This window comes from Coregonus clupeaformis, chromosome 25, assembly GCF_020615455.1.
Source record: "Coregonus clupeaformis isolate EN_2021a chromosome 25, ASM2061545v1, whole genome shotgun sequence".
Taxonomy (NCBI): Eukaryota; Metazoa; Chordata; class Actinopteri; order Salmoniformes; family Salmonidae; genus Coregonus; species Coregonus clupeaformis.
In genome coordinates this window covers 607,054-621,475 of record NC_059216.1, presented here as the reverse complement: position 1 = coordinate 621,475, position 14,422 = coordinate 607,054, and the positions used below count along the sequence as shown (strand labels likewise).

The 14,422-nt window shown below is 45.0% G+C and overlaps 1 protein-coding gene across 1 annotated transcript; it reads left to right on the top strand.

Moving 5' to 3' along the window:
* Positions 1 to 1,785: 1,785 nt before the first annotated feature.
* LOC121538763 (C-C chemokine receptor type 6-like) lies at positions 1,786 to 13,702 on the top strand. Its single transcript, XM_041846923.1, has 4 exons — positions 1,786 to 1,964; positions 12,087 to 12,440; positions 12,584 to 12,994; positions 13,112 to 13,702. The coding sequence occupies exons 2-4, from the start codon at positions 12,096 to 12,098 to the stop codon at positions 13,490 to 13,492; spliced, it is 1,137 nt and encodes a 378-aa protein (XP_041702857.1). The 5' UTR covers positions 1,786 to 1,964; positions 12,087 to 12,095; the 3' UTR covers positions 13,493 to 13,702.
* The last annotated feature ends 720 nt before the right edge of the window (positions 13,703 to 14,422 follow it).

Below are 14,422 nucleotides of genomic sequence, written 5' to 3'. Positions count from 1 at the left end.
GCTAGTTTGCAGTCTTTCCAGCTTCAGTTTGAAGTGATTGTGTTAGCTGTGTTGTTAGCTAGCTCCTCTGAACAACAGTGTCCTGACCAGAGCGCACATTTTCTATGCCAGGTGAAATCGCGCATCATTAGCTAATTTTTATGAATGTATCCAAATAAATGACACTAGAAAATAAATGCAAATGCAGCTACTTTGCTGTTATTCTGGCTGCACTGTTTGACGTGACTGTAAATTAGCCATAGTTGGCTAGCTAGCAAGCAAGCAAGGGATAAGAACGTTGCCAGCCAGTATGGCAATAGAACATTTAGAACCAACAACTGGGTCATGTCCATAGATACACAACAAAAATACCTAACGACTGGGTCACGTCTCTGGCAACCGAACCGATAGAACGAACGTCCAGCGGCTTGGGTAGCAACCCTAGATTTGTGTCAGGACTATATCTCGTGGAAGGATGAAATAGTATGAATAAATTAATTAAACAATTAAACTAACAACACCCATGCCAATATATCCTCCAAACACCAGCTTCTCGGGCATTATCATTTAATTAACCCAATTCACATAACCTGCTACGTAAATTCACCTAACATTTGTCGTTTTAGTTCCCCTAACCACCAAAGTAAACTCTCCCCTTAATTCTCCTTGGTTGTTATAGTGCAACAAGCAACCTGGTCTCAGATAAAGACGTGCAATACTATATATCCTCCAAGATGTATGATAAATTACACCATTCAATTCGTATGCTATTGTATGACCGGGTAAGACGTACGATAATATACGTCCTCTAATTCTTATGATATCGTTCAACTGCTATTCCATTCATAATGTGACCTAATTTAACATTTACTAAATGGAATGTCACAGATTTACAACCCTGCAGGGTGCTGGCACTCAATATTGCAAATAGTGGGATAAACTATTTTTGGCCATACACCTTTTGTCCTTTACTTGTAGGCCAATGCCAATACAATATCTAAAGATTCAATTTATAAAGGATGTTTTTGTTTGGCAAAAAGAAAATGGTATACTTTGTGTCTCACATTTTATTTTTTTATCGTTATGCTATATCCAAACAGGGTTAAGTGGGAATTGTGTGGCATAAAAGCCTAATTACTGGGCAAAACCTGTCTCAATAGTTGTAAAAGCGGCACACATTTTAGGCATGTTAGCCCTCCCTGCTGGCCATATTGGGGAAGTTCAAGTTCAAATTAATTTACAGTAATTCATTCACAAGGCCCCCATCCCTATTCACTTTTGGAAAGGATTTAATAAGTATAAGTAATGTGATAAACTCCACTGAGCCCATCAGAGGAAAAGGTGGAGCTTTTGCCATAGTGCTTATTCCCATCATATCCTTTCAGATGCTGTGTCTAGGGTGTTGGGCTAGGGGTCCATGTTTGCATGTATGTAAATTCATCTCATTTTAAACATGACCAGTGCTTTATGTGTATGCTCAAACTGTAAAAGTTTGATTTTAATATGAAGCTGGGAATGTCCTAGGGATGCCATACTGTGTACTTTATTTCAGAGTGTGTTACATAAAAGCCTGTGTGTATCTTTGAACACAGGTGGGATTTAGATGTGCATGAGACAAGACCGAAAGAGGAGAGATGAGATAAGCAACGATCAGATAAGCTAGGCAGAAGCTGTTAGCTGTGACACTGTGGGGTTTCCACCTCCCAGGAAATACACAATCAACCACACTGAACCTCTGTGTCCACCTCCCCCCCCCCCCACACACACACACACAAACAAACAGTAACTTCAGTCTGCCAAGAGAGTCAGGTAGCCTGTTGTTGTAGATGCTATAACTGGAGTACTCTCAATTCAAGCTCATATTCTAGGCCAGCCTTTGTCTGATTTGATGTGGAAGACTTTATTTTGGGGTTAACCTGACTAGAAAGTACTTCATCAATTGTTTTGTATCCCGGCAACCTGTTCTCTCAAGGACTTGTCTACAGGTATGGGCTGATAATTCATTGTGTATTTAAAATAATGTAGTTCTCAGTAACATCTGAAAATAAAAATGTCTGGCAATGAATCTGGCGCGTCAAAACTCTGGCAAACCAAGGCAGTAGTATTTAGATTTCAAGCAGGGTTGAGTAGGTTACTTTCTAAATGTAATCAGTTACAGTTACTATGTAGTTAGCTGTCCAAAATTGTAATCAGTAACGTAACTTTTGGATTACCCAAACTCAGTAACATAATCTGATTACTTTCAGTTACTTTTGGATGACTTTCCCCTTAAGAGGCATTAGAAGACTAAAAAGGATCCATAAAACACATTTGGTGAGTCATCATAGTGGTCTCTGACTTGTGGTCTGATACGATCGAACAAACTTTAAAAAAAGGTCCAATGCAGGCGTTTTTATCTCAATATCAAAACATTTCCGGTACTTTGGTTAGATGACATGAAAATAGAGCTCTTTGGCCATGCACATCAAAATCCACAAAGAAATGGTTAATTGGCCACAGAATCAACATTTTGGAATGGCCACCTCAGTCTCCAGACTTGAAACCCATTGAAAACCTGTGGTTTGAATTGAAGAGGGCAGTCCATAAGCGCAGATGGAGGGTGTCAAGGATCTGGAAGGATTATGTATGGAGGAATGGTCTAAGAATCCGGCCCAATGTGTTCTCCAATTCATCAAACATTTTATTTGAAAGGCTCAGTGCTGTTATTCTTGTAGTTTTGAAAGGTATTGAAAACAGGGGTGTCAATAATTTTGACCGCTACCTTGTTGAGAATAAAACTATTACACATTTTTTAATTTTTTTAGGGGTAGATTAGCTTTGATATTGAAGATAGATTGTGGCTTCCATTAATGTAATTGTCTGTATCATTTCCAATCCCCCATATTTTTTTTCTAAACACACACTACCAGTCAAAAGTTTGGACAAACCTACTCATTCAACGGTTTTTCTTTATTTGTAGTATTTATTACTTCGTAGAATAATAGTGAAGACATCAAAACTATGAAATAACACGTATGTAATCATGTAGTACCCAAGAAAGTGTTAAACAAATCAAAATATATTTTATATTTGAGATTCTTCAAATAGCCTTGATAACAGCTTTGTGGCACTCTCAACCAGCTTCATGAGGTAGTCACCTGGAATGCGTTTCAATTAACAGGTGTGCCTTCTTAAATGTTAATTTGTGGAATTTCTTTCCTTCTTAATGCGTTTGAGCCAATCACTTGTGTTGTGACAAGGTGTGTGTGTGTGTGTGGGGGGGATATACAGAAGATAGCCCTATTTGGTAAAAGACCAAGTCCATATTATGGCCAGAACAGCTAAAATAATCAAAGAGTAACGAAAGTCCATCATTACTTTAAGACACGGTCAGTCAATACGGAACATTTCAAGAACTTTGAAAGTTTCTTCAAGTGCAGTCGCAAAAAACATCAAGCGCTATGCTGAAACTGGCTCGCATGAGGACTGCCACAGGAATGGAAGACCCAGAGTTACCTCTGCTGCAGAGGATAAGTTCATTAGAGTTACCAGCCTCAGAAATTGCAGCCCAAATAAATGCTTCACAAAGTTGAAGTCACAGACACATCTCAACATCAACTGGGGACTGTGTGAATCAGGCCTTCATCAAATCAAATCAAATTTGATTGGCCACATGCGCCGAATACAACAGGTGCAGACATTACAGTGAAATGCTTACTTACAGCCCTTAACCAACAGTGCATTTATTTTAAAATAAAAAAGTAAAATAAAACAACAAAAAAAGTGTTGAGAAAAAAAGAGCAGAAGTAAAATAAAATAACAGTAGGGAGGCTATATATACACAGGGGTACCGGTGCAGAGTCAATGTGCAGGGGCCGGCTAGTTGAGGAAGTTGAAGTAATATGTACATGTGTGTAGAGTTAAAGTGACTATGCATAAATAATTAACAGAGTAGCAGCAGCGTAAAAAGATGGGGTGGGGGGGCAGTGCAAATAGTCTGGGTAGCCATGATTAGCTGTTCAGGAGTCTTATGGCTTGGGGGTAGAAGCTGTTGAGAAGTATTTTGGACCTAGACTTGGTGCTCCGGTACTGCTTGCCGTGCGGTAGCAGAGAGAACAGTCTATGACTTGGGTGGCTGGAGTCTTTGACCATTTTTTGGGCCTTCCGACACCGCCTAGTATATAGGTCCTGGATGGCAGGAAGCTTGGCCAGAGTGATGTACTGGGCCGTACGCACTACCCTCTGTAGCGCCTTACGGTCGGTTGGCGAGCAGTTGCCATACCAGGCGGTGATGCAACCGGTCAGGATGCTCTCGATGGTGCAGCTGTATAACATTTTTAGGATCTGGGGACCCATGCCAAATCTTTTCAGTCTCCTGAGGGCGAAAAGGTGTTGTCGTACCCTCTTCACGACTGTCTTGGTGTGTTTGGGCCATGATACACTGCTCAAAAAAATAAAGGGAACACTTACACAACACAATGTAACTCCAAGTCAATCGCACTTCTGTGAAATCAAACTGTCCACTTAGGAAGCAACACTGATTGACAATAAATGTCACATGCTGTTGTGCAAATGGAATAGACAACAGGTGGAAATTATAGGCAATTAGCAAGACACCCCCAATAAAGGACTGGTTTTGCAGTTGGTGACCACAGACCACTTCTCAGTTCCTATGCTTCCTGGCTGATGTTTTGGTCACTTTTGAATGCTGGCGGTGCTTTCACTCTAGTGGTAGCATGAGACGGAGTCTACAACCCACACAAGTGGCTCAGATAGTGCAGCTCATCCAGGATGGCACATCAATGCGAGCTGTGGCAAGAAGGTTTGCTGTGTCTGTCAGCGTAGTGTCCAGAGCATGGAGGCACTACCAGGAGACAGGCCAGTACATCAGGAGACGTGGAGGAGGCCGTAGGAGGGCAACAACCCAGCAGCAGGACTGCTACCTCCACCTTTGTGCAAGGAGGAGCAGGAGGAGCACTGCCAGAGCCCTGCAAAATGACCTCCAGCAGGCCACAAATGTGCATGTGTCTGCTCAAACGGTCAGAAACAGACTCCATGAGGGTGGTATGAGGGCCCGACGTCCACAGGTGGGGGTTGTGCTTACAGCCCAACACCGTGTAGGACGTTTGGCATTTGCCAGAGAACACCAAGATTGGCAAATTCGCCACTGGCGCCCTGTGCTCTTCACAGATGAAAGCAGGTTCACACTGAGCACGTGACAGATGTGACAGAGTCCGGAGACGCCTTGGAGAACGTTCTGCTGCCTGCAACATCCTCCAGCATGACCGGTTTGGCGGTGGGTCAGTCATGGTGTGGGGTGGCATTTCTTTGGGGGGCCGCACAGCCCTCCATGTGCTCGCCAGAGGTAGCCTGACTGCCATTAGGTACCGAGATGAGATCCTCAGACCCCTTGTGAGACCATATGCTGGTGCGGTTGGCCCTGGGTTCCTCCTAATGCAAGACAATGCTAGACCTCATGTGGCTGGAGTGTGTCAGCAGTTCCTGCAAGAGGAAGGCATTGATGCTATGGACCGCCCGTTACCCAGACCTGAATCCAATTGAGCACTTCTGGGACATCATGTCTCGCTCCATCCACCAACGCCACGTTGCACCACAGACTGTCCAGGAGTTGGCGGATGCTTTAGTCCAGGTCTGGGAGGAGATCCCTCAGGAGACCATCCGCCACCTCATCAGGAGCATGCCCAGGCGTTGTAGGGAGGTCATACAGGCACGTGGAGGCCACACACACTACGGAGCCTCATTTTGACTTGTTTTAAGGACATTACATCAAAGTTGGATCAGCCTGTAGTGTGGATTTCCACTTTAATTTTGAGGGTGACTCCAAATCCAGACCTCCATGGGTTGATAAATTTGATTTCCATTGATAATTTTTGTGTGATTTTGTTGTCAGCACATTCAACTATGTAAATATTTTTTTTTTTATAAGATTATTTCATTCATTCAGATCTGGGATGTGTTATTTTAGTGTTCCCTTAATTTTTTTGAGCAGTGTAGTTTGATACATTCTATTGGTTGCAAGAATTTTGTATAATAATTTAAATTGAAATATTTAGTTTTGAATCCTGCGTCATTTTATGTGCCATGGAATCGGTACATCGAAAATCTATTCCCAACTATTTTGCAATCTATATGGCACAGCTTTAAATGTTTTGTTCCTGAAATGAAACTGGTATACTTTTTTATTTTATTACAATTTTCTTTAGCCAATTTTGGTATTTAACGCAGGGCCGACAGACAAGTTCCTTACTTTCTCCCCCTTCAATTTGCCTCTTCCATTTTTTCGGTAATGTTGCAATTAATTTGTTGTAATTTTGAGTAGAGCAGACATTGCCATATATTTTTGTTTGCTGCATGTGTGACATAACTATTACATGTTAATGAAAATCTCTCTGAGCAAACGATTAGTATAAAATAATACAATTTCCCAAAACATTTTTGCATACAATAAAGCTCAGAATTTGAATGATTTATTTTAAACAGTCATTTTTGCTCATCTTTATCAAGGGTGTCAATCATTTCAGACCCCACTGTATATATAATATGGTGTAGTTCAATGTTTTACAGGCTTGAACTCTTTTCAATAATGTTTATCGTCCTTATCAAACAGAAGTGAAACCATAGTACTCATAGTGTTGACTCCTGATAATAGTCTGTGAGCTGATTCTCAATGTGCTTATCTTTGATTACGACCAGCAGGCTCCACTAGCACCACTTTTACCGCTTTTAGTCACATGCCCTGTACAATGTGTCTTAGTATCTCCAGCCCTGGGTCTGAAGGATCTGGGGCCGGTTTCTCAAAAGCATCTTAAGGCTAAGTTCATCGTTAAAACCATAGGAACCTATGGTCCTAAGATGAATGTAGCCTTAAGATGCTTTTGTGCTTTAGATCAGACAAAACACAGTTGTTACTCACCTACACAGGCCTTGATGTACTCTCAGTCACAACAGAACATGGGGTCATTCACAACCAGCAGATGTTCTCAAGCTCTGACATGTTCGTTTCACAGTAAATAGGGTTGCCACTCTGCAGCTGAACACATTCACTGCTTGGCCTCAAAGACGTAACATGGTAAATGTACATATATGACACTCAAATTAGTATACGTTAAGTTTGATATGGTTACATAAGACATCAAAAGGAGGGAGGATGGCTGGGCATATAACTTGAGCGTCTAGGAAATCAAAGGTTGCGTGTTCAAATCACATCATTTTAGCTAATTAGCAAATACTTACTACATTTTAGCTACTTAGCATGTTAGCTAACCTTTCCCCTTATCTTAACCCCTAACCTTTACCTGAACACCTAGCCTAGCTAAAGTTCGCCACCTAGCTAACATTAGCCACAACCAGGGGCGCAAATTTGGTTTTAGAAGTGGGGGGGACATAACCTGGCAGGGGGTCTAAAGCTAATTTCCTGCATTTCTACACAATGTAATATGACCCTTTTGGAGTCACTTTTATTGTAAATAAGAATAGAATATGTTTCTAAACACTTCTACATGAATGTGGATGCTACCATGATTATGGATAATCTGAATGAATTGTGAATAATGATGAGTGAGAAAGTTAGACGTACAAATATCATACCTCCCAAAAAATGCTAACCTCCCCTGTTATTGAAATGGTGAGAGGTTAGCATGTCTTGGGGGTATGATATTTGTGCGTCTGTAACTTTCTCACTCATCACTATTAATGATCCATTCAGGATTTTACATAATCATGGTAGCATTCACATTCGTGTAGAAGCGCCAAAATAAGAACATTTGCTTCACTGTCCCAATAATTCCGTAGGGCACTGTAATTCATATCATAGGCCTAATATTACTGTAGAGCTCTTTTTATTTGAACACAATATACACAAACGTATGTGAACACCCCTTCAAATTAGTGGATTTGGCTATTTCAGCCACACCCATATAAAATCGATCTACAGTGCTATGAAAAAGTATTTGCCCCCTTTCTAATTTTCTGTCACGTTCGTCATATAAAAAGGACCAAGGCGCAGCGTTGCGAGCGAACATATTACTATTTATTTAAACGTTCACACGAACAAAACAATAAACAACGAAAACGTGACGTCTAATGGTACAACACGAAACCACACTAACAAAATCCCACAAACACAAGGTGAACACAGACAGTTTAAATATGGCTCCCAATCAGAGATAACGAGCCGACAGCTGACACTCGTTACCTCCGATTGGGAGTCATTTGACCAAATAAGGGAAACACAAAACCAATGACCACCCAACCAAAATAAAACACAACCAAAACGAACACACCCTGGCTCAAAATACAAAGTCCCGGAGCCAGAGCGTGACAGTACCCCCCCCTAAAGGCGCGGACTGCGACCGCGCCTCAAAACCCCAAATAGGGGAGGGCTGGGTGGGTGTTGCTCCTCGGAGGCGGCTCCGGCTCCGGGCTTGACCACCACCCTACTTCAATCCCTGCATAATGGCCCCGATCCGATCTGACCCAGCTGGCTGGATCAGGACTGACGACGCGCACCCCTGGCTTAGCGCGTGAGGCAGGAACGGACCGGACCTGGCTGACGATACGCACCCTAGGCTTGGTGCGTGGAGCCGGAACGGACCTCACCAGGCTGATGACTCGCATCCCTGGCTTGGTGCGAGTAGCAGGAATGGGCTGGACCGGGCTGATGACTCGCACCCTTGGCTTGGTGCGAGTAGCAGGAACAGGCCGGACCAGGCTGACGACTCGCACCCTTGGCTTGGTGCGTGGAGCCGGAACGGACCTCACCAGGCTGACGACTCGCATCCCTGGTTTGGTGCGAGTAGCAGGAACGGGCTGGACCAGGCTGACGACTCGCACCCTTGGCTTGGTGCGAGTAGCAGGAACAGGCCGGACCAGGCTGACGACTCGCACCCTTGGCTTGGTGCGAGTAGCAGGAACGGGCTGGACCAGGCCGACGACTCGCATCCCTGGTTTGGTGCGAGTAGCAGGAACGGGCTGGACCAGGCTGACGACTCGCACCCCTGGCTTGGTGCGAGTAGCAGGAACGGGTTGAACCAGGCTGGCGACTCGCACCCCTGGTTTGGTGCGAGTAGCAGGAACAGGCCGGGTCGGGCTGACGACGCACACCGTAGGCTTTGTGCGTGGAGCAGGGACAGGCTGGGCTGGGCTGGCGACGCACACCGTAGGCTTTGTGCGTGGAGCAGGAACAGGCCGGGCTGGGCTGGCGACGCACACCGTAGGCTTTGTGCGTGGAGCAGGAAGAAGCCGGGCTGGGCTGGCGAAGCGCGCCTCAGACTCGGTGCGGAGCGCAGGAACGGGCCGGGCTGGGCTGGCGACGCGCACCACAGACTCGGTGCGGAGCGTAGGAACGGGCCGGGCTGGGCTGTCGACGCACACCGTAGGTTTGGTGCGGGGAGCAGGAATAGACCGGACCGTACTGGGGACACACACCACTGGCTCTACACCGGGATCTGGAACGGGCCGGACCGGACTGGCAACACACGCCAGTACCTCTCGCCGTGCCTCTACACCTACCATCCCCTCTTCTACCAGTGGCCCCCGTAACCTGGCGGCCTCCTCTGCAACCCCGCTGGACCGCTCCATAGCGGCCTCCTGCTGCCCCGACGTCGTGAGCCCCCCCCTAAAAATTTTCTGGGGGTCTCTCCAGGCCTCCAACATTCTCTCCCACCTCTCGCTCCTCTGTCTCCAACCCTCCTCACTCAACTCCTCAATGGGCTTGACCCAGTCGAAGCTGCCACGGAGATCATTTGGCGATGGCCCTTGGACACGCTGCTTGGTCTGGTCTTGGTGGGATTTTCTGTCACGTTCGTCATATAAAAAGGACCAAGGCGCAGCGTTGCGAGCGAACATATTACTATTTATTTAAACGTTCACACGAACAAAACAATAAACAACGAAAACGTGACGTCTAATGGTACAACACGAAACCACACGAACAAAATCCCACAAACACAAGGTGAACACAGACAGTTTAAATATGGCTCCCAATCAGAGATAACGAGCCGACAGCTGACACTCGTTACCTCCGATTGGGAGTCATTTGACCAAATAAGGGAAACACAAAACCAATGACCACCCAACCAAAATAAAACACAACCAAAACGAACACACCCTGGCTCAAAATACAAAGTCCCGGAGCCAGAGCGTGACAGTTTCTCTACTTTTGCATATTTGTGATACTGAATGTTATCAGATCTTCAATCAAAACCTAATATTAGATAAAGGGAACAAATAACACAACAATTACATATTTATTTCATAAACAAAGTTATGCAACACCCAATTCCCTTGTGTGAAAAAGTAATTGCCCCCTTACACTCAATAACTGGTTGTGCCACCTTTAGCTGCAATGACTCCAACCAAATGCTTCCTGTAGTTGTTGATCAGTCACTCACATCGCTGTGGAGGAATTTTGGCCCACTCTTCCATGCAGAACTGCTTTAACTCAGTGATGTGTGGGTTTTCAAGCATGAACTGCTCGTTTCAAGTCCTGCCACAACATCTCAATTGGGATTAGGTCTGGACTTTGACTAGGCCATTCCAAAACTTCCAATTTGTTGCTTTTTAGCAATTTTCATGTAGACTTGATTGTGTGTTTTGGATCATTGTCTTGCTGCATGACCCAGCTGCGCTTCAGCTTCAGCTCACAGACGGATGGTCTGACATTCTCCTGTAGAATTCTCTGATACAGAGCAGAATTAATGGTTCCTTCTATTAAGGCAAGTTGTCCAGGTCCTGAGGCAGCAAAGCATCCCCAAAGCATCACACCACCACCACCATGCTTGACCTTTGGTATGATGCTCTTACTGTGGAATGTAGTGTTTGGTTTTCGCCAGGCATAATGGGACCCATCTCATCCAAAAAGTTGACTCAAGTTTGCCAAAAAGCACCTGGATGATCATCAAGACTCTTGGAAGAACGTTCTATGGACAGATGATTCAAAAGTATAACTTTTTGGACGACATGGTTCCAGTAATGCCTGGCGAAAACCAAACTCTGCATTCCACAGTAAGAACATCATACCAAAGGTCAAGCATGGTGGTGGTGGTGTGATGGTTTGGGGATGCTTTGCTGCCTCAGGACCTGGACGACTTGCCTTAATAGAAGGAACCATTAATTCTGCTCTGTATCAGAATTCTACAGGAGAATGTCAAACCATCCGTCACTGTGGAGTTGTCAACCGTGATGGAAAGGTCTTTGAGCGGGCAGGCCTTCTCCGGGAGGAAGAGCAGTTCCATCTTGTCGAGGTTGAGCTTGAGGTGGTGGGCCGACATCCAAGTTGAGATATCTGTCAGGCATGCAGAGATGTGTGTCACCTGGGTGTCAGAAGGAGGGAAGGAGAAAAGTAGTTGAGTGTCATCCGCATAGCAATGATAGGAGAGACCATGTGAGGATATGACGGAGCCAAGTGACTTGGTGTATAAAGAGAAGAGGAGAGGGCCTCTTTGAAGTCAGAGGGGACGCAGACAGTGGTCAAGGATGAGTTGATGAGGGAAGTGAGAAGGTCTCCAGAGATGGTCTGGAGAAAGGAGGAGGGGATGGGGTCGAATGGGCAGGTTGTCGGCCGGTCAGACCTCACTAGTCGCAGGATGTCATCTGTAGAGAGAGGGGAGAAAGAGGCTGTCTCATCATTGTTGGTAATCAAGCCTACTACTGTTGTGTCGTCTGCAAACTTGATGATTGAGTTGGAGGCGTGCTTGGCCACGCAGTCATGGGTGAACAGGGAGTACAGGAGGGGGCTGAGCATGCACCCTTGTGGGGCCCCAGTGTTGAGGATCAGCGAAGTGGAGATGTTGTTTCCTACCTTAACCACCTGGGGGCGGCCCGTCAGGAATCCAGGACCCAGTTGCACAGGGCGGGGTTCAGACCCAGGGCCTCGAGCTTAATGATGAGCTTGGAGGGTACTATTGTGTTGAATGCTGAGCTATAGTCAATGTGTAAAATAAGAAATGCCACATTGTAGCTACAGGCTTACAATAGTTCACAAATACTGTGATGTTTATCTCTTTTTTTTGTCATGGACTTGATTGTACAACATGAAAGAGTAATTTAATGACTAAATCATGATAGAAGGCTACTATTTTCTACAGCAAGATATTTTTTCTCCACAGGTGATAAACATGGAGGTGATGAATGAGACATGCACAGATGCATATGATTATTATGACAACCCAGAAGACTGCACTAAAGATTATCCAGATGATAACGAATATATCTGTAACCTGAATCCCAACCGTGATATGGAGATAGTCATACAGACCTTCGTCCATTCCATCATCTGTGCATTCGGTCTCTGCGGCAATGCATTGGTGATAGTCACATATGCCTTCTACAAGAAAGCCAAGACCATGACGGACGTGTACCTTCTGAACGTGGCGGTGGCAGACCTGCTGTTCATCGTGGCCCTGCCTCTCATCATTTACAATGAGCAGCATTACTGGAGCATGGGCTCAGTGGCCTGCAAGGTACGAAGTTTTCACAGTTCCTAATGAAGTTCCCAATACAGGTTCTAAAGTTCAAAAGTTGGTCATGTTACTGTGAAGTGAAAGTCACATTTCCACATTGCATGGACAATAATGTTTTTCTTCTTTTTATTTTAATTTCTAAGGTTTTGCGAGGAGCCTACAGCATCAACCTGTACAGTGGCATGCTCCTGCTGGCCTGCATCAGTGGAGACCGCTACATCTCCATCGTCCAGGCCAGGCGCTACTTTGGCCTCCACTCCCGGACCCTGATCTACAGCCGCCTAATCTGCACAGCCATCTGGGCTCTGGCCATAGCCCTGTCCGTCCCCACAGTCATCTACAACGAGCGGGTTGAGGAGACCATCTGGCCGGAAGAGACTATAACCGTGTGCCAGGCGCAGTTTGAAAGTAACAGGACTGCCCGGTTGATTAAGGTGCTGGTGCCTAGCCTGCAGGTGGCCATGGGGTTCTTCCTGCCCCTCCTGGTCATGGTCCTCTGCTATGCCAGCATCGTCTGGACCCTACTGAGGGCCCAAAGCAACCAGAGACAGAAGGTTCAGTCATAGTTCCAGTCATAGAATTAGAATGTTTAATTCTAAGAATATATTTGTGTCCAAGTTAATGTTTCTTATAGGGCCAATTAAGTTGATCTCATCTTATCTTCTCTTCAGGCGGTGCGTGTGGTCCTAGCCGTGGTGGTGGTCTTCATCGTGTGCCACCTGCCCTACAACGTGGCACTGCTCTATCATACGGTGGCGCTGTTCCAGCAAAGGGAGTGTGAGGTAGAGAAGGTCATCCTCACCACCCTCACCATCACCAGGAGCCTGGCCTACCTCCACTGCTGCCTCAACCCCATCCTGTACGCCTTCATCGGGGTCAAGTTCAGGAGCCACTTCAGGAAGATCCTGGAGGACCTGTGGTGCCTGGGCAGGAAGTACATCTACCCCTCTAGACGCTCCTCACGCATGACCTCTAACCTCTATATCCCAGCACACAAGTCCACCAACGGATCCAACAAATCCAACGAGAATGGCTCGTCGTTTACCATGTGAAGATGGGAGTAGGTAGAGATTGCCTCCAATTACTATGGGTGATGATAACATAGTTAGTCAGGAAATCCAGTGGTGAGTATTTGTTTGCTACTGTAGCTACATAATTTCCTACAGTATTTGCTGTATTAGTCCAAATGAATGCTCATCGCTACTGTATATTGAAATTGCTCTAATTACAGAAAATTGCTTACGGTTGTGAGTGTGACTAAATAAAAGCAGGCCATTCTACCTGAGAATTGTTGCTTGGACACTGTCTCGTTGGCCTAACGTTATATCCTAATTTGACTTTGGTGCAGGTCATGTTCTTCACATTACCGTCTCTGATAAACACATACTATATCAAATAAAATGAAAGTATATTTGTCACATGCACAGGATACAGAAGGTGTAGTGAAATGGTTACTTGCATAGCGGAGTCTTTTGTTTAGACAAGTAGCTAGCTAGCTAAACAATTAACCATAATCCCAACTCATAACGTTACTACCCTGCATGAAGATGCAGGTAGCTAGCCAACCAGTTTCAATGTTAGCTAGCTAGCTAACATTAGGCTATAACTAGCAATGCAAATGGCTCTGAGATACGAATAATATTACTACATAGATCATACATGTAACGTTAACTAGCGAGCCAGCCTGCTAACATTAGCCAGCTAGCTAAGAATATGTTTTAACTTGAAATGAAAACGACTTTCTAACAAAATTAGAAACGTATAATATCTGAAAATGTAGCTAGCTAGACTCTTACCCGTATACATGGATGGACGCTTCTCCCTCTCTGTCACAGATGCCATGGTTGCCCTTAGTTTGAAGATGTAATCCGGAGACAGGTGTTTTATACAACAGCCTTCTGTGTGTTTTCTTTTCGACTCCCTCTGCATATTTGCAATCAAACGCCAGAATGTTCTATCATACTCTAATTCCACCGGGCATT